The sequence below is a fragment of the Macaca mulatta genome, chromosome 1 (assembly GCF_049350105.2).
Source record: "Macaca mulatta isolate MMU2019108-1 chromosome 1, T2T-MMU8v2.0, whole genome shotgun sequence".
Classification (NCBI taxonomy): Eukaryota; Metazoa; Chordata; class Mammalia; order Primates; family Cercopithecidae; genus Macaca; species Macaca mulatta.
Genome location: NC_133406.1, coordinates 162,999,114 through 163,025,208, shown reverse-complemented (window position 1 = coordinate 163,025,208; position 26,095 = coordinate 162,999,114). Strand labels below are relative to the sequence as shown.

General features: G+C 44.9%; 1 protein-coding gene across 1 annotated transcript in view; it reads left to right on the top strand.

The window, feature by feature from the left end:
- AK5 (adenylate kinase 5) overlaps nucleotides 1-26,095 on the top strand; it is a 292,207-nt gene that overhangs the window by 252,998 nt on the left and 13,114 nt on the right. The window contains 2 exon segments of the mRNA NM_001266348.1: nucleotides 2,743-2,859; nucleotides 15,496-15,687. Of these exon segments, the coding sequence (NP_001253277.1) occupies nucleotides 2,743-2,859; nucleotides 15,496-15,687 (309 nt within the window).

The following is a 26,095-nucleotide window of genomic DNA, read 5'->3' as shown; positions in this document are numbered from 1 at the left end:
TCTGGTTCCTCTCTAACCAGTTTCCCACCTGGAAGCCAGAATGGTCCTCATGAAAGGAAAACAGACCATTACAGTTACCACTTAGCTGGCTTCCTGGAGCCCACCCTTTTCCCTATAGTCTCCTCTTTCCACAGCAGCTGTTATCAGAAAGAGGTCCCGATCCAGACCCCAAGAGACTGTTCTTGGATCTTGTGCAGGAAAGAATTCAGGGCGAGTTGTAAAGTGAAAGGAAGTTTGTTAAGAAAGTAGAGCCGGGCGTGGTGGCTCACGCCTGTAATCCCAGCACTTTGGGAGGCCGAGGCTGGCGGATCACGAGGTCAGGAGATCGAGACCATCCTGGCTAACACAGTGAAACCCTGTCTCTACTAAAAATACAAAAAATTAGCCGGGTGTGGTGGTGGGCATCTGTAGTCCCAGCTACTCGGGAGGCTGAGGCAGGAGAATGGCCTGAACCCAGGAGGCAGAGCTTGCAGTGAGCCAAGATCGCGTCACTGCACTCCAGCCTGGGTGACAGAGCGAGACTCTGTCTCAGAAAAAAAAAAAAAAAAAAGAAAGTAGAGGAATAAAAGAATGGCTACTGCATGGACAGAGCAGCCCCGAAGGCTGCTGGTTACCCATTTTATGGATTATTTCTTGATGATATGCTAAACAAGGGGTGGGTTATTCATGCTTCACTTTTTTGACCATATAGGGTAACTTCCTGACGTTGCTGTGGCATTTGTAAACTGTCATGGCGCTGGTGGGAGTGTAGCAGTGAGGATGACCAGAGGTCACTCTTGTTGCCGTCTTGTTTTTGATGGGTTTTACCCAGTTTCTCTACTGCAGCCTGTTTTATCAGCAAGGTCTTTATGACCTGTATCTTGTACTGACCTACTATCTCATCCTGTGACTTAGAATGCTTAACCTGGCTGGGCGCAGTGGCTCATGCCTATAATCCCAGCACTTTGGGAGGCTGAGGCAGGTGAATCACGAGGTCAGGAGTTCAAGACCAGCGTGGCCAACATGGTGAAACCCCATCTCTACTAAAAATACAAAAAATTGGCTGGGCGTGGTGACAGGCACCTATAATCCCAGCTACTTGGAAGACTGGGGCAGGAGACTCGCTTGAACCTGGGAGGCAGAGGTTATAGTGAACCAAGATCATGCCTCTGCACTCCAGCCCTGGCGACAATGTGAGACTCGGTCTCAAAAAAAAAAAAAAAAAAAGAACACCTTAACCTTCTGAGAATGCACCCCAGTAGGTCTCAGCCACAGCCAGAATGATTTCTTTAAAGCATTTACCAAAGTGCGTTATTCCCTTCCTCAAAACCTTCCAATGGCTGCCCACTGCACTTAGGATGAAATCCACAGTCCTTCCTGCAGCTCTGGCCTCCAGCTCCCTCTCCAGTGTTGTTTCCCACCACTCTCACCTTGCTCACTCCCACCCACCACTAGCCTCCTTGTTCCTCCCACACGTCAGACTGTTCCTGCCGCAGGGCCTTTGCATTTGCTCTGTCTGCAGCCTGACGCTCTCTCTTCATACAGTCACACAGTTTGCTTCTTCATCCAGATCTCCACTTCAGTGTTACACTTTATCAGATGCCTTCCCTGACCACCCTATAGAAAGCAACACCTCTAGCATTCTGTACCTCTTTGTCCTGCTTTGATTTTGTACCTATCAGTTATCTGTAGCTGACTCTTCATTATATATTTATTTGTTCAACAATATTGTCTGTCTTCTTCATTAGAATATAAACTTCATGAGGACTTCATTCATGATTATCTAGGGATAGATTCTGACCACACTTGCAATGGCCGCATTCCCCAAGCCCCTGCCAGAACGCACAGATCCCACAAGCAGGGAGTTCCTCCACTGGCAGCTGATTGCATTTTTCCTCTACCAATTTCCAGACTCTGGTGTATTTCTCCTACTTCATTTACCATAAGCACTTGTTAAATACAAATTTTCAACAAAGAAAGTGATCTTGCTTGAAAATGCTACTTTACATCTACCAAAAGTCTTTTAAGTAGATGTCAAATTTTATAAAATATTTACTGGAAAAAGGTTAACAGCAAAATACCTTTTTTTTTTTTTTTGAGACACAGACTCGCTCATCACCCAGGCTGGAGTGCAGTGGCGCGATCTTGGCTCACTGCAGTTTCCACCTCCCGAGTTCAAGTGATTCTCCTGCCTCAACCTCCCGAGTTGCTGAGATTACAGGCACCCACAACGATGATGCCCGTTTTTGTATTTTTAGTAGAGATGGGGTTTTGCCATGGTGGTCAGGCTGGTCTTGAACTCCTGACCTCAGGTGATCCGCCCACCTCGGCCTTTCAAAGTGCTAGGATTACAGGCATAAGCCACCGCACCCAGCCAGTAAAATACTTTTTATACCATGTTTTGTCTAGTTTTAAATTGCCATTATGCCTAATTCATGGAGTGATACCATATAAAATACAGCTACCTTATCTCATCTAAGATGCCAATATTTTAAGATAGATAACTGGTAAGAATATACCAGTAAGAAAAAAACACTAACAATTAAACTATGATGCAGAACTGATTATAAATACCTGCCAATTTCATAGATATTAAAATATGGCGTGGAGGTGGAAGAGTGAAATGAAATATGGTCAATCGCTGTCTGCTGTTAACCTTATCTGAACCTTCCTCCCCCCTCAGTGGATCACTGAAGGAGACTTGGGGTACTTCTAGTGTTCTGTGAAGGAGCTCAGGTCCTGACCACTCTCGCTTTGCTCCAGGGCATCGTTCTGGAGCTCCTGAAGGAGGCCATGGTGGCCAGCCTCGGGGACACCAGGGGCTTCCTGATTGACGGCTATCCTCGGGAGGTGAAGCAAGGGGAAGAGTTCGGACGCAGGGTGAGTGGTTGTTATGGGGATCCTTCCAGAAGAAAAATAAGGTACATCATTGAGGTTGGGGGATAATTCAAAGTCTATGTCTTTCCCAATTACATTAATGAAAACTTTCCATTACAAGGGGCAGAAACTTAACTCAAACTAGAAATTTTTAAAAAGGAGTAGATTTATTGACTTAAGCAACTAAAACACCCAGCAGTGGTTTGGATTTGGTTGACTCCAGATATCCGAATGTGTTCATCAATTGTCTGACTCTCTCTCTCTCTCTAATTCTCTTTCCTTTGTGTTGGCCTCATTTTCTTCCTGATCAAGGCTTACCTTCTACCATCTAAGTGGCCTCATAGAAAAGGGTTTCTGTTCCCCAGTGGGTCCAGCAAAAGACCCAGAGTTATCTTTCCTTATCCTGGATTTGGTCACAGTCCCATCATCACTGAGCCAATCACTGTGGCCAAGAGGGAAGGGGAGGGAATATGCTGGCTGGCCCAGCCTGGAGGACCAGGGAAGGATGGGAAGGGAGGAGGCGGCAAGGGCACCACACCTGAACCACACAGGGAAGGAAAATCACCCCCAGGAAAAGTAAGGGCTGCCTTTACAAGAAGACAGGGGAATGGGTGCTGGACAGGCAGCATCAGAACTACACACCACCCTCCCACTATCCTCCCGCTGTCCTACCTGCCAGCCCACCCTCTCCTAGTGAGGAGGGTGGGTCAGGGCCACTCACAGGGGAGCAGCAGTAAGTAGAAACCATCGTGGCTGCCACGTATTGAACCCACTCTGGGCCAGATCCTGTGCCCACACTTTATAGAGGGTACCTGTAATTTTACAAGTCCAGGCAAGAAGGGTACGACTGGCCTCATTTGTTAAACAAAAACTGACCAGCCTGGAGAAATTCGTATTTATACAGAGATCTCTTTAGACTAGTTTTGAAACATTTTTCATATGCAGTTTTCTCATTTTTTTAAAATAACGTTTTTAGATAGATAGGGGAAGTACTGTCCTCACATTAAGGGTAATGAGTGAAGCCCAGAGAGGGTTAATGACTTCCCCATGGCCACACAGCTGGTGACAACTTACTGGTAAGTGCCACCTGCTGGCAGGACTAAGATTTTGCGGGACCCATTGCCATCCACCTCCAATGACATTGATTGAGGTGAATTATACTTGCGTGCCTCTGGGGGTTTACTTTGACCTCCTTCTGAGCTGTTTCATTTAACTTCCTTAGACAGTGTTGAAATACTTCAAGGTCAATTGCTCATCTTCCCCTACACTCCCTACAGGAAACCAGAGTCAAAGAAAACATGTCTAGGTCTAGTTGGCATGTGTGGACCCTGGACCCACTCTGGCTATCCCTCAACTCCAGAGCTTCCATCAGCAAGATGGGGGTGGGCAGGGAGAAGTAGATTTGCAGAGCAGAGCCCCATGACTGTGGAAGGTTCAGGCAGTTCTTGATGGGGGACACTCACAATGCCCAAGTTCTAATGAGCTTTTTCCCATGAAACAAACCACTTCAAGAGCACAAACCTCAACGTAAATCAACTAGTGTTTTACAAAATTGAATTGGGAGCATTGTTCTACTTTTTAAATAATTGTGGTAAAATAGACATAACGAAATGTGTTGTCTTAACCGTTTTTAAGTGTACAGTTCAATGATGTTAAGTACATTCATATTGTTGTGAAACCATCACCACCATCCATCTTGAAAACTCTTTTTATCTTGCTAAACTGAAAGTCTACCTTTTATTTATTTACTTATTATTTTATTTATTTTTATTTTTGGAGTCAAGGTTTTGCCCTGCTGCCCCAGCTGGAGTGCAGTGGTGCAGTCATAGCTCACTGCAGCCTCAACTTCACAGGCCCAAGCAATCCTCCTACCTCGACCTCCTGAGCAGCTGGGACTACAAGTGTGCACCACCACACCCAGCTAAACTTATTGATTTTTCGTAGAGATGAAGATCTCACTCTGTTACCAGGGCTGAACTTGAACTCCTGGGGTCAGGTGATCCTCTCGCCTCAGCCTCCCAAAGTGCTGGGATTACAGGTGTGAGCCACCGCACCTGCCTGAAACTCTACCCTCTCCCTCCTTTCCCCAGCTCCTGACAACCATTTTTCTTTCCATCTCCATGAATTTCACTATTCTAGGTACCTCTTATTTCACTTAAAAAAATGTCCTCAAGGTTCATTCATGCTGCAGCATGTGTCAGAATTTCCTTCCTTTTCCAGGTCAAATAACATTCCATTGTATGTATATGCCACATTATTTTTATTCATTCACCTATTGATAGAGACTGAGGTTTCTTTCACTTTCTGGCTATTGTGAATAATGTTACCATGACTACGTGTACACAGTATCTGTTCAAGTTCCTGCTTTAGTTCTTTTGGGCATATACCCACAGGAGTAATTGCTAGATCATATGGTAATTCTATTTTTAATTTTTTAAGGAGCCACCATACTACACATATACGTACATACTGCCAGCCATAGTGGCCACACCATTTTACATTCCTACCGACGATGCATGAGAATTTCAATTTCTCTCACCAACACTTGTTATTTTATGGGTTGTTTTGATAGTGGCCATCCTAATGGGTATGAGGTGGTATCTTATTGTGGTTTTGATTTGCAGTTCTCTAATGATTAGTGACATTGAGCATCTTTTCATGTGCTTTTTGGCCAGTTGTATATCTTCTCTGCAGAAATGTCTATTTGAGTCCTTTACCCATTTTTAAATGAAGTTGTTTTCTTTTTGTTGTTGTCTAGTTGTAGGAGTTCTTTATATATTTTAGATAGTAACTCCTTATCAGATATATGACCTACAGATATTTTCTTTCATTTGATAGGCTGTCTTTTCACTCTTTTGATTGTGTCCTTTGATGCACAAAAGCTTTTCATTTGGTGTAGTCCAATTGATCTATTTTTACTTTTGTTGCCTATGCTTTTTGTCCTGTACAAGAAATTATTGCCTAATCCCCATGAAGCCTTCCCTCTGTGTTTTCTTTTAAAAGCTTTGTAGTTTTAGTGCTTATATATTTAGGTATTTTGATCCAGTTTGTTTGTTTGTTTGTTGTTTGTTTGTGATGGAGTCTCAGTCTGTCGCCCAGGCTGGAGTGCAGTGGTGCAATCTTGGCTCACTTCAACCTCTGCCTACCAGGTTCAAGCAATTCTTGTGCCTCAGCCTCCCCAGTAGCTGGGACTACAGGCACATGCCACCACGCCTGGCTAATTTTTTTGTACTTTTAGTGGAGACGGAGTTTCACCATGTTGCCCAGGCTTGTCTTGGACGCCTGACCTCATGTGATCCGCCTGCCTTGGCCTCCCAAAGTGCTGGGATTACAGGCGTGAGCTACCACCCCCAGCCTTGATTGAATTTTGAGTGAATTTTTTGTATATGGTGTCAGATTATTTTGCATACGGATATCCAGTTTTCCCAATGCCATTTGTCAAAAGAATATTTTCTCCCACAGAATGATCTTGACATTTATGTTAGTCCATTTGCATTGCTATGAGGAATACCTAAGGCTGGGTAATTTATAAAGAAAAGAGGTTATTTTGGCTCATGGTTCTGCAGCCTGTACAGGAAGCATGGCATTGGCATCTGCTCCTGGTGAGGCCTCAGGAAGCTTCCACTCACAGCAGAAGGTGAGGAAGAAGCCAGTGCATCACATGTTGAGAGAGAGAGGTCAGAGGCCCCTGACTCTTTTCTATAATCACATCTTCCGTGAACTCATGGAATGAGAACTCAGTCATTACCACGAGGATAGCACCAAGCCATTCTTGAGCAGTCTGCCCCCATGACCCAAACACCTCCACCTGGCCCCACCTCCAACACTGGAGGTCACATTTCAACATGAGATTTGGAGGGGACAAATTCCAAACCATATTAGCATCCTCATGAAAAATCATTTGACCATATGTAGGTGAGAGTTTATTTTTGGACTGTCTATTCTGTCTATATATCTGTCTTTATGCCTATACCACATTCTTTTGATTACTGTAGCTTAGTAATAAGTTTTGAAATCAGGAAGTGTGAGACTTCCAGTTTTGTGGTTCTTTTTGGTGATTGTTTTGGCAATTCAGGGCCTCTTGAAATTCTATATGGTTTTAGAATGATGTTTCTATTCCTGGGGAAAAAAAAAAAAAAAACCATTGGGATTTTGATAGCGATTACATTAAATTTGTAGATCATTTTGGGTAATATCAACATCTGAGCAATATTAAGCCTTCCATGGATTGTTTTAGATTTTGTTTATTCTGATCTTCTAGCCAACGTCTAGGCTGTGGATAAGTCCCTAGGGATACATTCTAAGTAACTGAAGAACAGGAAAATTTTTTTATACCACCTTAGAATCAAGGCCTGTGCAGGGCTGGGGGTTGGAGGGGATACAAAGAGAGGAAGGTGTGGTCCAACCCTTGAGAAGCTTCCTGTCTATGAGGACTGGCAGTTGTGTAAACATGACACTAAAATACAATTGCAGATGTGTAACAACTGCTGCAGGATCAACAGTGTTTACTCAGGTTCAGGCTTTTCCCAGTTACCTTGCCCTTGAACTTAAGGTTAGAAGAGCTCTGAGAGAGCCTCCAGGAAAGTCAGGACAGGTCCGGTACGTTTTTGGAAGTGATGGAAATAAAAGTCTTTTCTTTTTTTTTTTAAATTTTTTTGATACGGAGTCTCGCTCTGTCACCCAGATAGAGTCCGTGGTGCGATCTCGGCTCACTGCAAGCTCCGCCTCCCGGGTTCACGCCGTTCTCCTGCCTCAGCCTCCCGAGTAGCTGGGACTACAGGCGCCTGCCACCACGCCCTGCTAATTTTTTGTATTTTTAGTAGAGACAGGGTTTCACCGTGTTAGCCAGGATGGTCTCGATCTCTTGACCTCGTCATCCACCCTCCTTGGCCTCCCAAAGTGCTGGGATTACAGGCATGAACCACCGTGCCCGGCCAAGTCTTTTTTTTTTTTTTTTTAATTGCTCTGAGAGGTGGTAGAATATTCTTGTGAAACCCTCAAATGGTCAAGGAAAAGATGTATAGTAAATAAATAAGGGCTCTCTCTCTCTCTCTCTCTCTCTCTCTCTCTCTCTCTCTCTCTCTCTCTCTCTCAGTCAACAACAAAAAAATTAAATTATAATCCTTATTCTTCTTTGGGGAATTTTAAAACTGAGTCTGAAGGCAAACCCCAGAACTTAGGCCTATGGGGTTCCACACCATTCTGAGCAATGACAGCCCTTGGAGCTTCCCAAGGTGGAATCATTAAAGCATGTCACTCATGTGCTCTGGAGTCAGAAAACCTAGGTTTTCACCTCTGTCATATATTATGGAGATAATAATACCTGTTAACACCCATTTAAAAGGTTTTGTAAACATCAGATCATACAACATACATAAATGTCTTCTAAGCTATAAAAGTTTATAAAATAGTATCTAGTTTAGCATCACTCATTTGTTAATCACACCTCATACAAACCTCTAAAATTCCTGCTCCATCACCACTTCCTCCTTTGCTTAAAACCCAGTTGGGCTGAGCTCAGAGCTCTATGCAGCCCATTGGTCTGTCCTCTGGCCTTTGGGTAAGTATGAATTCAAATGATCCATGTGATCTTCCCTAAAGTAAAGCAAAATCCTTCCTCTCCCACTGTGGTCCCTGGTCAGACAGGTTTTAGAATGTGGCAGAAAAGAAGCCTAACTAGAACTAAGGAACAAGAAAGTCATCAACATGGTGACTGGACACTTACACCCAATGCTAAAATTCATGATGCCATTTCAAACAACACACAGGTGACCTATTTCATTACTGAGCATACAACCCTTAAGTGAGATTTTAGACATCTACAAAGAGAGTTTCTTACATACTGCTGGGAGGAACTTACAGAGACCAAGAGTGACACTGATTTGTCCCTGGACAGTAACTTTAGAAGATTCTAGTATCAATTTAGCAGGTGTGCAAGACAACACATGCAGCCCTCCAGAATGAGCACCTGCTTTAAACCTGACCAGATGGCCAGGCATGGTGGCTCACGCCTGTAATCCCAGCACTTTGGGAGGCCAAGGCAGGCAGATCACCTGAGGTCAGGAGTTCGAGACCAGCCAGACCAACATGGCGAAACCCCATCTCTACTAAAAATACAAAATTAGCCGGGCATGGTGGCACATGCCTGTAATCCCAGCTACTCGGGAGACTGAGGCAGGAGTATCACTTGAACCCAGGAGGCAGAGGTTGCAGTGAGCCAAGATTGCACCACTGCACCTCAGCCTGCGTGACAGAGTGAAACTCCATCTCAAAAAAAAATAATAATAATAAAACCTGACCAGATAAACAAAGATGCTATAAACGCTACTGTTGACTCATTACTGCCCTGCAGGGCCCTTCATTTGTAGCTCCCCTCCAAATTATAGGCAAAAAATTCATTTGAAATTTGACAAAGACAAATGCAGACATCTGATTTTCCCCAGAGATTCAAAGTAATCAGCTTGGTTGAAAGCATATATTTCCCATTTGTGCATCAGGCCTGCAACTACGTTTGAGGTCCATTCAAGCCTGGAGAGGTTTTAACCAGCCCACAAAAATCTCACCAGCCTTTCTGGGTCACCGAGATTGATGTGTCCAATGCATTGGACCATCAGTTCCTTTAAAAATTCAGTTAGTTAGGCTGACACTTTTGCATACCTGTAGCTGAGTTATCCGAGATGCAAGGTCCTTTGACGATTTCCTTGGCCACTGCATATGACATCGCTAAAAATCAAATGCAAACTAATGTCCACAGCTTAAGGGTAAGTCTGTGTGTGGTTTCTCTGTTACCTTCCTATCTTCTATTCCCCAAGCTGGTTCTGTCCCTGTTGAATTATAACCTATGCCTTCAGTTTGCAGCATGATTTACTGGAGGAGGGGCTGTGTGTATGTACATGTATGTGTGCATATATGCATGTAGATGTGTGTAACGGGGCAGAAGGAATATAAGAGAGGAGTCAGGGTTTCTGATCACCATCCTCATTCCCCACTCCAGCTGAGAACCCCTGCTTATAGTGACTCTGGTGTGAACAGGCCTGTATTTGGAAGCTGGCTTTGTAACTCATTGGCTGGTAAGCAAGTCAGCTAACTTTGTAGACCTCTATCTCCTCTTCTACAACGTGTTGGTTGGAAATATGTACCTCAGTGATTTTTGGGAAGATTGGATGGGATCCTTGACAAGTGCCTTTACACATTTATAAGCCTACATATGGTGTTCAATAAATCTTTACAGTTTTTTCAATAATGTGTATTTTTTCTGACTATAGAAATAAAAATATAATATGAAACAATACACAAAAATACAAAACAAAGAATAACTAACCATCCAGTGATAATACCTTTAACATTTGATGTATATTCTCGCCATCTTTGTTCTGCCCGTTTTTGCATAGTTAAAATCATACAGAACATAGGAATAATAATTTTTTCAGTACTTACAGTGTGCCAGGAACTGAACTCGATGCTTTACACATGCCATTTAATTTTTACAGTCCTACTTAATAGGTGTTACTACCCCCATTTTATCGATTTTTTTTTCCTTCATTTTTTTGAGATGGAGTCTTGCTCTCTCACCCAGGCTGGAGTGCAGCAGCGTGATCTCAGCTCACTGCAACCTCCGCCTCCCGGCCTCAAGCGATTCTCCTGCCTCAGCAGCTGGGATTACAGGCGCCCCCCACCACGCTCAGCTGATTTTTGTATTTTTAGTAGAGATGGGGTTTCACCATGTTGGTCAGGCTGGTCTTGAACTCCTGACCTCGTGATCCGCCCACCTCGGCCTCCCAAAGTGCTGGGACTACCGGCGTGAGCCATTTTATAGATTCTTACCATCTTGAGAAGGGCTCTGTGCTTAGCCTGACTCCCTGGTGTGAAATCGAAATGCTTTCCAGTGTTAAGCCAATCTCATACTCAACACCAGCCAAATTAACCACATATTAACAGAACTCATATTAACAGAAGTCATATTAATAGAAGTAGAATGCATGGGTTTGCTCTTGGCTTTTCCCTCCCACAAGACTCTTAGGTGAAATTCTGCCTTTAGCCAGAATATGTACCTAACTCTCGTGGAGATGGGAATGATGGCTTCACAGTGATCCCTCTGCCTCACTGCTCTCAACCATCTCAAGACACTTCATTGACAGAACCAGTGTTTCTGTTTATAAGTGTATTCTAATCTTCAGAATGAGCTCTTAACACATACACACATATGCACACACGCACAAAGTTTGAGTCTGGCCAAGGGAATGTCCAGTTGGTGTGTTCGAGTTGTTTAGAATTGTGGGCAGCCCTGGAGGCCACATAGGATTTTCCACTTGAGATGTTCTGCTCTCTTCTTCTGGTTCCTGGTTCGCTGCAGAACTTAGAGCTGCGTAATGTCGGTGTGGGGGGAGAAGGTATATATCAACTGAGTAGTATTACTATCGTTAGGGTTGTGTGTTCAGGAATGCTGGAATGACCCAGATATTCCTCCTCTAGTGAGGTTCCCCCAAGGGGACATACCTCAAGGTGAGAGCAAATGAGAAGTAGGCACGCCACTTTCTTTTCAGCCACGGCCCTTTCCTGCCAGCGTAGGGAGACTCTGGTAGACATGCTGGAGCGTGTGACTTAGGCTAAAAGCCTGAGTGAAGCCACTGACTCTTTCTAGACCTAAATCTGACCAGTGGGATACTTTACAGTTCAAAAGATGACTATGTTGCCAAGCCCGCCTTAAATAACATTAGCTCCATTTATGTAGTGTTTGAAATGGATCAGGGGTTTTACATGTACAAACTCATTTAACCCTCACAATAGTCCTGTGAGTCAAACACTATTATTATCCTCATTTTTAAATGAGGAAACTGAGACACACACCAAGAATAAGATAGTTGTTATTCTCAACAAAGAGAGTTCCTGGATGGCATGGAGAGCTCCTGCCCACTGGTAAACATGGGCTAACACCCATTCTGACTTAATCAGAAGAAAACTAAGGTGGGGGTGGAGTCAGAGGGCAGGAGGGCAAACTTCTCCTCCCGCTCCACTTGCTGGAATGACCAAAGCAAAACCATGATCACAGCCCACGATGCTGATGTCCTCGTGCTGGTGGGCTGCCGTCATCCCCTCAGGGATGCAAGGATGAGCGTGGTCCCATTAGATCCCAAGAGGCAGCAGAGGCGGCTTCTGAAAACTAAAATAAGTGAGTAGGCACCCCTCTCCACTCACTCCCTTTCCCATGGCCCTGCTCTTCTCTCCTGGTTCCATCTGGCCCACTCAGCTTCTTGCCCAAGCCTCATTCTGAAGGCGCTGGCTCTCTCCATCAGGGTGAGGTCACCAGGCGTTGGAGTTACATGCATCTGCTTCAGGCCTGTCACTCACTAGTCCCTAGTGACCTTGGCAAGGTTAACCTCTGAGGGTCTCCATTTCCTCATCCTTAAAGTGGGAATAATCGTACTTCCCAGCAAGGGTGCCAGAGGGCTTAAGGGATGGCTGTTTGTAAAGCCCTCAGCACAGTGAAGCTTAGCCAGCTGCTGAAATGTTGCTGATGGCGCCTCAGCAGCCCTTCCAAGGGCACTTGTGTTCTAAGTAAGGTCCCCTGAAAACCAAAGGCCGTGGAGAATCCAGTGATGCTGGTGGCAGAGCCCTAGGATGCCAACGGGGTGATGCTGGGGGCAGGCCAATGTTCCGAAGTCTCTGATTCATTCAGCCACCTCTGCTCGCCTGCCTACTTGCTGTTGAAGACTAACCACAGTCCGGTGATAACAGAGCAGAGCTGGGAGCCAGACAGCTACTCCAGGGGACTTTCTAATGATATATAGCAAAGCATTTTGAAAAAAAAAAAATGGTATCTCATTCAAACATTTCAAAAAATTGAGGTATTAAAAACAAATGGTTCAGGTCACTTCCAAATAGAATAACTGATCGATAGCTTTTTTATATAGGAGGAGAGTGCTGATTCCAGGAGAGAGTTTAGGCCAAACCCCCTAGTTTTGGCACAGGAAAATGGCTTGGCAGAGTAGCTTATCAAACTAGGATGTTGTGAAGACTCAGCGAGGGATCTTGTTAAGATGCAGACTCTAGGCTGGGCGCGGTGGCTTATACCTGTAATCGCAGTACTTTGGGAGGCTGAGGTGGGCGGATCACTTGAGGTCAGGAGTTCTTGACCAGCCTGGCCATCATGGTGAAACCCTGTCTCTACTAAAAATACAAAAATTCACCCGGTGTGGTGGCGCACACCTGTAATCCCAGCTACTTGGGAGGCTAAGACAGGAGGATTGCTTGAACTTGGGAGGCAGAGGTTGCAGTGATCACATCACTGCACTCCAGCCTGCGCTACAGAGACAACTCTGTCGCAAAAAAAAAAAAAAGCAGATTCTGCTTCAGCAGGTCGCATGTTATGCCTGAGAGTCTGCATTTCTAACAAGCTTCCAAGACATGGTGCTGGTCCAGGGGCCACACTTTCCACATCAGTGTGGAAGAAAAAGCTACCTCTCTGCCCCTTTGGTGCTTATTTTGGTCTAAAAGGTCATTTGTTGCCGGCTCCTGCTCAGTGACACATAATCTCTCTTTGTACCTGTGTCCCTGAATTATCTTTCCTGTCCCCACGAGTGGCCTGAAAATGACCCCACAATTGGAAAAATCGCCTGGCTGCCTCATGCAACCCTAACCTGAAGTTCTTTCAGGGAGAACATTAAGCCGCCTCCCAAGCTCGCCCTCTGCTGGTGAACAATGGTCATTTTTTTCCCTAAACCCTCACCCAGCCTTTCTTGCTGCACAAATGCTCTTCTTTTTTTTCCTTCCAATTAATACAGACAGAAGAGTCGCATGACCTATTCCAGAAGTTTATTGCACTGTTGTAGATTTTGGAGAGTGTTTCCACTCTGTTCCTTAAAGTACACCCCTCAGAGGAGGTAGATATATGTTTGACCAACACTGTCTGGCAACTCACGATGTTGTGAGTTCTCCATGTTGCCTAAACATCCTCTTCTTGACTGAACTTTGCTCTCATCCCACCCCACACACTTTCTACAGGGGTGGCAAGCCTTTATTTACTCACAGCTCGAATGTGGCAAGGTCACGGGGAGTAATCGTTTCCTTTGATCCAGGGTTGGAGGAGGATGCAAAGTAAGCATGTTCCAGAGACAAAAGAACATTTAAGAGAAGGATATGGAGATGGAAGACTCATACCACAGATCATACCACCATCACTCATTCATTAAAACATTTCTTCATCACCTACTGTGTGCAAGACTTGGGACTAGGAGCGGAGAATTCTTAATCCCTGCACACGGGGAACCTAAGCCTCATAGAGGAAATAAACGTAATAGTGAATCGTTAGTGCCTGCCGTATGCCAAGGAGCATACGTACATTACCTTATTTAATTTTATTTCATCCTCAGCAATCCTATGATCGTCCTCATTGTATGAATGAGAAAACTCAGATGCAGAGAAGTTGAGTGAGACTTCTAGTTAATGAGGAAGTCAGTTAACAATATGTAAGCCTGGCCCAGTGGCATGTGTGTGTAGCCCCAGCTACTCCGGAGGCTGAGGCAAGAGAATCACTTGAGTCCAGGAGTTCAAGACTGTATAGTGCACTATAATTATGCGTGTGAATAGCCATTGCCCTCCAGCCTGGGCATCAGAGCAAAAACCCCATCTCTTACAAAATAAAATAAAATACAAACTTTAAACAACAATTTGTTATTATCTCTCATGGTTCTGGAGGTTATGGGGCTCAGCGGGCTGGTTCTCACTTGGGGTTCCTTATGTAATTGCACTCAGAAAGTGGCCGGGGCTGAGATCCATGTCTGCAGCCAGGGCTGGGATGTCTAAAACAGTTGGGGGCTGGTGGGCATCTGCATCCACATGGCCTCTCCACATGGCTGGCTTGGCCTTCCTCTCAGACTGGCAGTCTCAGGATAGTTGGACGTCTTAGGTGGCAGCGGACTCCCCGCTGCAGCGAGTGTTCCACAAAACCAGACAGAAACTGCAGAATTTCTTGTGACCTGGACTCTAAAAGCAGGGACATTGTTTCCGCTATAGTCTGTTGATCAAAACGGTTACAGGTCAGATTCAAGGTGTTTCTGTGTCTCAGTGGGAGAGTAGCTTACGAATAAAGCGAGATAACGAATTGATGGAGCCCATCCTGGAGACAAGCCATGACACCAGGGTTTGACCCTAAGCAGCCTGACTCCAGCCTCTGTGTGCTCAAGCATTATGCCCCACTCCCCTGACACAGTACGGGCACAGCCACAGAATGCCACCTGTGGCTGTTATAAGATATCGTGGTGGCTTCTAGGAGAAGTGATTAGCTCTGCCTCTGGTGGTCAGCAAAGGCTTCACATTAGAGGAAACACCCCCTCACACATACATACTCCTTTCTTCTCAGTGCAGAAGACAGACAGTGGCTGCAGTGGGTGGCACACGTGCCCCTGCATCACGTGAGGTGGCCTAAAAGCTGAGGGCGAGAGGCAGCTCTGAGGCAGCGTGTGGAAGGGAACTGACAGAAGAGGGAGCTATGGAGTCCAGTCCCAATTGCACCACAGTGTAATGCTGGGACCTTGAGGGGAACCAGAAGGCCAAGAAAGGAAAAAGCAGAGGCCCTGGGCCTTTGCAGAACATCAGCAGGGTGAGGTTTCTGACTGTGTTGTGCTCCACTCCCTTCTCCAGATTGGAGACCCACACTTGGTGATCTGTATGGACTGCTCGGCGGACACCATGACCAACCGCCTTCTCCAAAGGAGCCAGAGCAGCCCGCCTGCGGACGACACCACCAAGACCATCGCTAAGCGCCTGGAAGCCTACTACCGAGCGTCCATCCCCGTGATCGCCTACTACGAGACGAAAACACAGCTACACAAGGCGAGTCGCTTCACTTTCCCCTCTGAAATAAGTCACTTACCTTTTCTTTTTTTTTTTTTTTTAATGAAAAGAGAAAAAGCTGAGAACATTTTAGTTAAGCGATCTGGGAATTAGAACTCTGCGCAGCTGCAGCACTGGGGCCTAAAGGCCTAGCACAGTGGCTCTTGCCTGTAATCCCAACACTGTGGGAGGTCAAGGCGGGTGTATTGCTTGAGCCCAGGAGTTCAAGACCAGCCTAAGCAACATAGTGAGACCCCCGCCTCTACAAAAAATCAGCTGGGTGTGGTGGCACATGCCTGTCATCCCAGCTACTCAAGAGGCTGAGGTGGGAGGATTGCTTGAGCCCCAGAGGTGGAGGCTGTAGTGAGCTGAGATTGTGCCACTACACTCCAGCCTGGGCAACAGAGCAAGACCCTGTCTCAAAGAAAACAACAACAACAAGAATTTGGACCAAAATATGAATCCCTTACTCTTCACTTTTGTTTCAATCAAAATTAAATATCTGTCATCATATAGACCATAAAAAGGTGGTCATATAATTTTCACAGATGACCTTATAGTTGCTGAAAACAACTCCTTTTTCCCAAAAAAAGAGAGAGAGGGAGAGAGGAAGGAGAGAAGGAAGGGAGGGAGGGAGGGAGGTATGAATGAGATGTAAGCTCTGCCACTGACTCTGGACTGTGAGATGATTCACTAGAGCTAAGATTCAATGACTTTGAATTTCTATAATTTTACATCATTCACAATTGGCTGTTGGCTCCTTTGCCTCAATTTCTTGTGATAACCAACATTTTTAGAAGAGGGTGCATATGGGGCCAGGAGAGCAGGTAATTAAGTAAAACAATGAAGATAGTGTGAGGAAACGAGTGTATCAACCTACTGATCATGAGCTCTGTGCTGATTCACCATCAATTTCATGAATTTGGGAAAACTGCCCAGTTCTCATCCTTCCACTCATCCCATAACTATGTATCAGGCACCCATAGTCCATCAATTGCACTAGTGGTTTGGATGCAAATAAATAAGATTATTGAATCCTTGCATAGCTTAGGGTTTCACTAGGAGAGAGAGACAAACGTGTGATCACACAATGAGATCAAAGCAAGCACAGAGTGTGTGGCAAGGGCCCTTTCCTCCAGTGTAAGGATCCAGGAAGGTGGCCTGAGGAGGACTCGGCTGAGTCTCTGAAATGGGGGTGCACACCACACCAGAGAAGCCCCAAGTGGAGAAGATGAGGAAAACCAAGTAACTCCATGAGGCTGTGACATAAAGTGCCAAGGAAAAGAGGGATGAGAGATGGAGATGGAGAGGCAAGCAAGGACTAGATGAAGGTGGATCATATGTGGGAGCAAATAATTGTCCTGTGAGTGATCGGAACTACCGAAGGGGCAGGAATAATCAGGATTTCCATCTAGAAAGCTCAATCCATCATCCTTATGGAGAATGGATGCAAGAAGGTAAGGCTAGGAGACCACTGAGAGGCTAGAACAGTATCCAGGAACAAATCCATAAGGACGACAGAGTGAGCTTTTGTCCAGGAACCAAATCCTGAGGACTCGAACCACAGAAGGGAGTGTGGGATCTCTTGCTGTTCACAGGATAGGAGACGTCGTCAATAAATAACAAACTTGTCTCTGAGGAAGATACATTACTGATTCCTTCGGGGGAAACCATTGATAATTCTTATCTTCTAACTCTGTTAATGGTCCGCTTTCCAGAATCCTGAGAAACACTGGGTACAGAAGTCTGAAAGATGCCTCTCCATTTAACTCAGAGTGTAAAATATGTGGCATGAGAGCCATCATCCCCCACTTCCGCATCCATGGCAGCCATTGCTAGTTTATCCCAGCACTGTTTCTCAGTAAACAGATGTGGCCTGAGAATGTTTGTCAACACAGCACTCCAGGCAGCTACTGCCTATTAATAGGACTTGATGTGCACGTGAGACTTATTTGTTGTGCTTTGTATTACCTCTGACTGCCACATTTTTAAAATAAAGACTTCGATCTTTAAAAACAGGGCCAAGTGCAGTGGCTCACACCTGTTATTCCAGTGCTTTGGGAGGCCAAGACAGGAGGATTACTGGAGTCCAGGAGTTTCAAGACCAGCCTAGGCAACATTTCAAGACCGTCTCTCCAAAAAATGCAAAAATTAGCTGGACGTGGTGGTATATCTCTGTGGTCTCAGCTACTTGGGAGACTGAAATGGGAGGATCACTTGAGCCTGGGAGGTCAAGGCTGCAGTTTGCCATGATCGCACTACTGTACTCCAGCCTGGGCAACAGAGCAAGACTCTCTCTCAGACAAACAAAAAACATAAACAAAAAGTGCATTATATAAGAGCAATGTCTTAAGAATTCAGGGCTGCAAAGGCCTTTCCAAAATTAGATTGTCTAGTGATTTCTGCCTTTTGAGCAGCCTGGAACATGCACAGAAGTTACCCAGGTAGAAAGATTTCTTCCATCTGGGCACGGTGGCTCACGCCTGTAATCCCAGCAGTTTGGGAGGCCAAGGCAGGCTGATCACTTGAGGCCAGGAGTCAAGACTAGCTTGGCCAGTATGGTGAAACCCCATCTCTACTAAAAATACAAAAATTAGCCAGGCACGGTGGTGCATGCCTGTAATCTCAGCTACTTGGGAGGCTGAGGCAGGAGAATCACTTGAATCCAGGAGGCGGAGGTTGCAGTGAGCTGAGATGGCGCCACTGCACTCCAGCCTGGGTGACAGAGTGAGACTCCATCTAAAAAGAAAAAAAAAAAATTCCTGGTGTGGTGGCGCTTGCCTATAATCCCAGCTACTCAGGATGCTAAGGCAGAAGAATCACTTGAACCCAGGAGAAAGAGGCTGCAGTGAGCCGAAATCGCACCACTGCACTCCATCCTGGGTGACAGAGAGCATCCCTGTCTCAAAAAATAAAAAAAAAAAAGAAAGAAAGCTATTTCTTCCACTATAAAGATTTGTAAAGGTGGGAAAATTCCTAATTCAGGATTTAACCACTTTTAGAGTTGGAAAATCCCTCTTAGCTCTCTGTTGTATTATTCCAACCCGAATTCTACAAACTCACAAATGACTGCTCATAAGTGCAGGGTTGAGTTCTCAGACAAATCTGATTTCTGGAATCTTCCTTAGAGCTTTCTAAGTTAATGGTGTCCAAAAGACCAGATTGCAACACATTTAAAGATCTTTATTGGCTTTTATTCATGATTCTAGAATTGGGCAGACCTCAGGACCAGAAAAATGTTTGAAGAATAAGCCACATGGTCAAGCAATATTTATGTTTAGAAAACAGAAGCGAGGAACAGAGGTTAATTAGTTACAGCCTTACGTGAATCAGCTGGCCACCTACCACTGACTTAAGCTCAGCTGCTGTAACTACCAAAACTCAGCCATCTGTTACAGTGTGTACACCAAAGTTGTTTGTTTCATTTAGCACGGATGACTCCATGTTGGTTGGTTTCGTCTGTTGGGCCCAGAACAGGAGCCTAGTCCAAACCAGTGGCCTCCTACAAATTGTATTTAATGGTGGAAAAGAGGTTTGCAGTCCCCTTTGGCTCATCTCTTCAACTTCCCCTGCATTTTGGAGATGCTGGCAGCTGGGTACGTGGTGAGGTAACATTATGATCCACTGCACAAATATGTAAAACCTCTCCAGCCCGGACTGCAGAGCAACATGAGCTCCTGCCTTCAGGACTCCAAGAGCCTCAGGGAGGCTGCTTCGTCCCACTGCCTCTGCCCAGGGCCATCCCCTACCCACACAGCTGCAAAGATGAACAGTCCCCCCTACACACCCAGCATAGAGACAGTGTGTGCTGGGCCCGGGAAGCAGAGATTTGTCTGCAGGTGCCCGTAGGGTTTGCCAGCAGCTAGGATGACAGAGGGGGACTGCAGGAGAAGCAGGGGAGGGGATGGGATTGTTTGCCTCTGGAGAGGGAGAAAGCCGCTGGCCCATTCTTTGTCTGGCCTCTGGGTTTTTGCCCAGTCCTCTTGCATCAGCTTAATATCCCTTGGTTTCTAAGTAACAGCTTGTGGCCTGCTCCTGTGATGCTGTTTGGACTGTTTGCCCCTCCTCCCTGTTGTTTCACTGGATCCAAGACAGGGCTGCTCACCCAGGAGGACCTCTGGGTCACTTAAGGAGCTTTCTTAAAACTAGGTGGGGCTGGTGAATGCACTTCAAGAAAGCAAGTGAGACGAATCAGCAGTTCTGTGAGATTTATTTAGGAATGAAAGCCACGGGGTGGGCCAACTCATGCAGCCCACACATAGGCCAGAAGCACCCCCCTCAGGCCTCTACCCAGCAATGCTGACACTGAACCCATCAGCTGACACCCGCGTCCCCCGCCCCATGACAGTCAGCCCTGTGGCCACCAGCTCGCTAAAGAAAGTGCAAGAAAGTTTCGAACAAAGAGAATTTTTAAAGCAAAGCAGAATGTATACAGCTACTCCCTTATTCTTTATGTCATCATAATGCCATCCTTGTAAAATAAAGTTAGAATTTCTTATAACATGCCCACCGGAGATGGAAGTATACGTGATACAGGTGTACCCCTTTCTGCCTGCTTTCCTCCCTCTCAGAAAGCAGAGCTTCACCCTGCATCCAAGAAAGAATTCGCTCCATTCCATCCCCCACCTCCCTGCACTGGGGCCAGGCAGCGTTCACCGGTCATGGCACTTCCTACCAAGTCTGAACGCTGCCTCACAAACTAACTCAACGCAGCAGGATGGACCGTCACCCCCGACTGACTAGAGTTAGCCTATAAGAAGAAGTTTTCTTTCACCTTAGCGAGATAATTTATTATGGCATAAATGACTGAAATGTAGCATTTGGGGATGAAAAGCACAGTTACTAGCCAAAGACCCCCTGCGGGGTGGGGGGCGGAATATGGGCCTGTGCATCAGAAAGCCCCAGGCACACTTTCGTCAACTTTGGTGAGTCGTTTCAGTGCTTCACCTCTCAGTTCTTCTTCCTAAAGTGGATAGAACACGATCTACTAGAATTTACCAAGTCTATTATTATAAAAGTAACACATACTTGCTTTATAAAATATAGAAAACTGGTCAGGTGTGGTGGCACATGTCTATAATCACAGCAGTCTGAAAAACCAAGGCAAGTGTGGGTCACTGGAGCCTAGGAGTCCATTTTTTTTGTTTTGTTTTTTGTTTTTATGAGACAGAGTCTCGCTCTGTCGCCCAGGCTGGGGTGCAGTGGCGCAATCTTGGCTCACTACAACCTCCGCCTCTCGGGTTCAAGCCATTCCCCTGACTCAGCCTCATGAGTAGCTGGGATTACAGGTACCCACCACCATGCCTGGCTAATTTTTTGTATTTTTAGTAGAGACGGGGTTTCACTATGTTGGCCAGGCTGGTCTCGAACTCTTGACCGTGTGATCCGCCCGCCTTGGCCTCCCAAAGTGCTGGGATTACAGGCATGAGCCACCACGCCCAGCCAGGAGCCTAGGAGTACTTGACTATCCTGGGCAACGTGGCAAAACCCATTTCTACAAAAATACAAAAGTTAGCCGGGCATGGTGGAACACATCTGTGGTCACAACCACTCAGGGGACTAAGGTGGGAGGATCATTTGAGCCCAGGAGGTCGAGGCTGCAGGGAACCAAGATGGTGCCACGCACTCGCCTGGCAAGATCTATTTCCAAAAAAAGAAAAAAGAAACAAAGAAAATATAGAAAACGGGGTAGTCCCACCACTCAGAGGCAAACATTTTGGAGCGTTTCCAGCACACCTTTTTGCTGTGAATTTTAAAAACATGATCGTGATTGTAGGTAATACTGAGCCAGACTCCATGGTTGTAGGTAACAGGTGCCAACTCCTGCTGGCCTAACCTGAAATGCAGAACTTTTATAAGGTTAGAAGACTCAAGACTGAGGCACAGAAGGCTCCAGAGGGTGTGTGGGATCAGGTCTAAAAAGCTCCCAGTGCTCCCCACTGCTTCACAAACGCCTTTCTAAGCCAGTTTTTTTTTTTTTTCTTTCTCTGGCCTACAAGCCAGAATATGCCCACCTGACAGCTTTCGCATTTGTACGTTACCACGGCACTGTGATTCGCAGTTCCAGATTCCTGAGAGAAATGATGTGGTTGGCCTTGCTTTGCTCAGGGTCTTCTTGGCCCTCTTAGCTATAGACAGGCAGCTGGGGTCACGGGGGAGCTTTTTCCTGTGTTCCTGTGTTTTTCCTGTTTCCTGTGTACTTTACTGAGTGCATATGGTATGTTTGGGACCCGGCACTTGGTGCTGGGGACACAGTAGTCAACGTGACAAAGCCCCTCACTGAAAAGAGAAAAACAGGCCAGGCATGGTGGCTCACCGCTGTAATCCCAGCCCTTTGGGAGGTCAAGGCAGGTGGATCACTTGAGGCCAGGAGTTCGAGACTAGCCTGGCAACATGGCAAAACCCCCGTCTCTACTAAAAATACAAAAATTAGCTGGACGTGGTGGTGCACATCTGTAATCCCAGCTACTGGGGAGGCTGAGGCATGAGAATTGCTTGAACCCGGGAGGCGGAGTTTGCAGTAAGCCAAAATCACGCCATTGTACTCTGGCCTGGGTGACAAAGCGAGACTCGGTCTCAAAAAAAAAAAAAAAAAATAACGAAAAAGAGACAAATAGTATACAAGAAAATAAAGCAACCACTAACAAGTTCTGTGGATAAAACAAAACAGAATGCATTGCTGGGAGTGAGCACTGCGGGCAGCGGTTTGGAAAGTCTGAGGAGGTAGCATTTGAATTAGGACCTGACGGATATAAACATGGTTACCTGGGACTCTTCCCTGTGAAGCAGATGGAGGACAAGGAATACCCAGAGAGAAGGGCTTGTTGTGAGCTGAGAGAAACCACAGAAACAGCTCTCTCAAGTGGCACAGGCAGAATTGTATTAAATGATATTTAAAGCCTCTTTTTTAACTAAGTACACGAGTAACAACTACACATTGTTTAAAAAAGAAACAAACTAGAAAATGTAAGAATATAAAGGTAAACATTAAAATTATTCGGAATTCTTCCACCCAAAGATAATCACCAATGAACATTATATTTCCTTACATTTTGTTTTTTCTATTTTTTATGTACATTTTGTTCATGGCATAATTAGCGCAGAAACACCCCAGTCCATAGATGAAGAAGGTCTCATAACAGACTATATCTGTCCCTGCGTTGTTTGCTACTGTTAACTGATTAAAAAAATAAAAAGAGAGCCCAGTGACTCGTTAAACATGAGTTTTACAGACACAGAAAATCAAGTTCCTTGGCAACTCTGCTTTTGTAGAGGAGATAATAAGCTTTTTTCCTCAGTGATTCTGCTGCTGCGATGTCTCAACTTTGTAAATAGTTTGACCGTTTCCATTAAGTCCTGAAATGCAATGGTCCTCCTTGTTCTGGTCACCATGCTGTCAGGAGAAGCCCTATGAATTGAGGCACGAAGAGTGAGAAGTTCCTGCAGTTTCTGGTATTACTGAGGAAAGTGGAAGCAGAAGGTACCATAAGGTCACATTTCACCGCCTGGTTGCAAAATCTACTGGATTCCCAAGTTTGGAGTCTAACACGAGTAAAGGAAAACCCAAAATTACTTTTATGCCTTGAGTTCTCTATACCAAATTCTTAATTTTGATTCTTCTTTCAGTTGGCTAAAGTAACTAATTTTTAGTTCAATTTCTTAGTGAATATCTGAGAATGCCATTATAGTGGCTTCACGCACAAATGACAGTTTCACTGGACATAATTTAAGTCATAATAAGTATTTTTCTACCAAAAATCAATAAACATAGCTCTATTGGTTTTTTGGTTGGTTGTTTTGAGACAGGGTCTCTCTGTGTTGCCCAGTCGGGTTTGCAGTGGTGCAGTTACAGCTCACTGCAGCCTCAACTTCCCTGGGCCCAAGTAATCCTCCCACTTCAGCCTCCCAAGTAGCTGGGACCACAGACATGAACCCCTGGTAATAGCGAGCAGTCCAAGTTTTCAGAATTCTTGTGACTATTCTCATTTTGGGGGGTCTTCACAAGTATTTTAGTGGGAAGCTGGGAAGCTGTATCAGGATGCTGGCCAGATTCCATACAAGGTAGGAGCAGGGATGATGGAGGGAATATTTTTGATCTCTGGTTAGTTGAATCTGCAGGTGCAGTACTTTGGATACAGAGAGTAGACTGTATATATTTATGTGTGTATTTACGAGTACACACACACGCACACACACACAGTCATGCATCACTTAACAGTAGGGATATAATCTGAGAAATGCATCATTAGGCAATTTTGTCGTTGCGCAAACATCAGAGAGTGTACTTACAGAAACCTAGATGGTATAGCTCACTACACACTACAGCCTGTCACTGTAGTGAAGACCATGGCAGTTGTAACACAATGGTAACCATTTGTGTATCTAAACATATCGAAATATGCAAAGATACAGTAAAAATACAGAATAAAAAATGTCAGTGGTAAACTTGCTGTATAGAGTGTTTACCATGAATCGAGCTTTCAGGACTGGCAGGTGCTCCGGATGAGTCATTGAATGAACGTGAAGGCCTAGGACGTTGCTGTATACTACTGTAGGCTTTATAAACACTGTATACTTAGGCTATGCTACATTTATAAAATATTTTTCTTCAATAATAAATTAACTTTGGCTTACTATAACCTTTTTACTTTATAAGCTTTTAACATTTTTTCACTTTTTGACTGTTTCATAGAACTTAGCTTAAAACACAAACACATTGTACAGATGTACAAAAGTATTTTTTGCTTTATATCCTTATTCTATAAGGTTTTTCCTATTTAAAAAAATCTTTTTTTACTTTTTAAGCTTTTTTTTTCTTAAAAACTCAGATGGAGACACGCATATTCACCTAGGCCTGCCTACACGGGGTTAGAATCATCATGCCACTGTCTTTACCTCCGTATCTTGCCCACTGGAAGGTCTTCAGGGCAGTAACATGCCTGGAGCTGTCACCTGCTTTGATAACAAGGCCTTTTTCTGGAACATTCCTGAAGGACCTGCCTGAGGCTGTTTGACAGTTAGCTCTTTTTTAACAAGTAGAAAAAATGCACACTGAAATAATAATTGAAAGTATAATATAGGAAATACATAAACCAGTAACATAGTCGTTTATCATCATTATCAAGCACTGTGTACTTTACATAATTGTATGTGCTATACTTTTACAACACCAGCAGCACAGTGGATTTCTTTACACCAGCATCACCACAAACACATGAGTAATCCGTTGCGCTCTGACATTGATGGCTACCACATCACAAGGTGCTGGAAATGTTTCAGCTTCATTATAATCTTATGAGACTGCCATTGTATAAGCAGTCTGTCATTGACCAAAACATTGTTATCGGTGCATGACTATATACACACACACACACACACACAAAAAAAAAAAATTCACAATGCTCCTCACAACCTTGCTTCCCTCAAATAACCAATGTGAACAGCTTATTGTGTATCTTTCCACCTCTCCTCCCTTCCTCCTTTTCCTCCTCCTCCTGTTCTCTTTCTCTCTTTCTTCTCTTCTTTCCCCCAGCCCCTCATTCTTTCTCTCTGAAATCAAACTGTTTACTACAGACACACACACACACAACCATGATGGGGAGTGTGATTTCATGCAAATACTACCAAGCTGTACACATTTCTGCAAAACACCTCCAGGTCAACACATCACAATATTGTTTTCTTTTTCATAGCTATATAATATGCCACAATATAGATGTTCTATAGTTTATTGAACTAGGTTGTTTCTAGTTTAGTTTGGTTGTTTTTGTCTACTACTAACAACTATGTGGTGAAAAGACATGCTTACTTAGATTTTTTTCTAGTAGGAGAGACTGCTGAGCTATTTTAAGCAGAGGCTGATTTCTTTAAACCCATTCATTTCTGCTCCCCTGGCTCTCCATGTTGCCCTGGAAAGAGTTCTTTGAAGTGTAACTACGCTTTGGAATTTCCCAGCTCCTTGCTGCTTGCCCTCCTTTATCAGTGCCCCACCTTCGCTGGGGGTGCTTATCAGTTTCAAGTCTGAAGCGTCCCTACATTTCATCTGGGCCTGCCTTGGTTGACAACTAGAAACCTAGATTTAGATACAGCCCTCCCTCCTGCTGGTGCAGTGAAGAGAAAGGTGTGCCCGAAGGAGAGAGTGACGTAGAGGAACCCTAAGGTTCTGTGCTCTCACTTGACAAATGAAGCATAAATCTTCCATCTGGTTCTGAAAGACTTAAGAGACTTTTTCTTTATGACTCTGCTTAAAATAGTCTTCTCTCCACCCCCTTTCCTTCCTGATCGTCAGACCTTCAGCAGACTCCTGCAAAGACCTTTTGATTCAGTGCAATACCGTTTGCACCCCTGCGGTCCTGCTGAAATGAATTGTGCTTGCTGCATGCGTGTCTCCTCCCCAAACAGCAAGCAG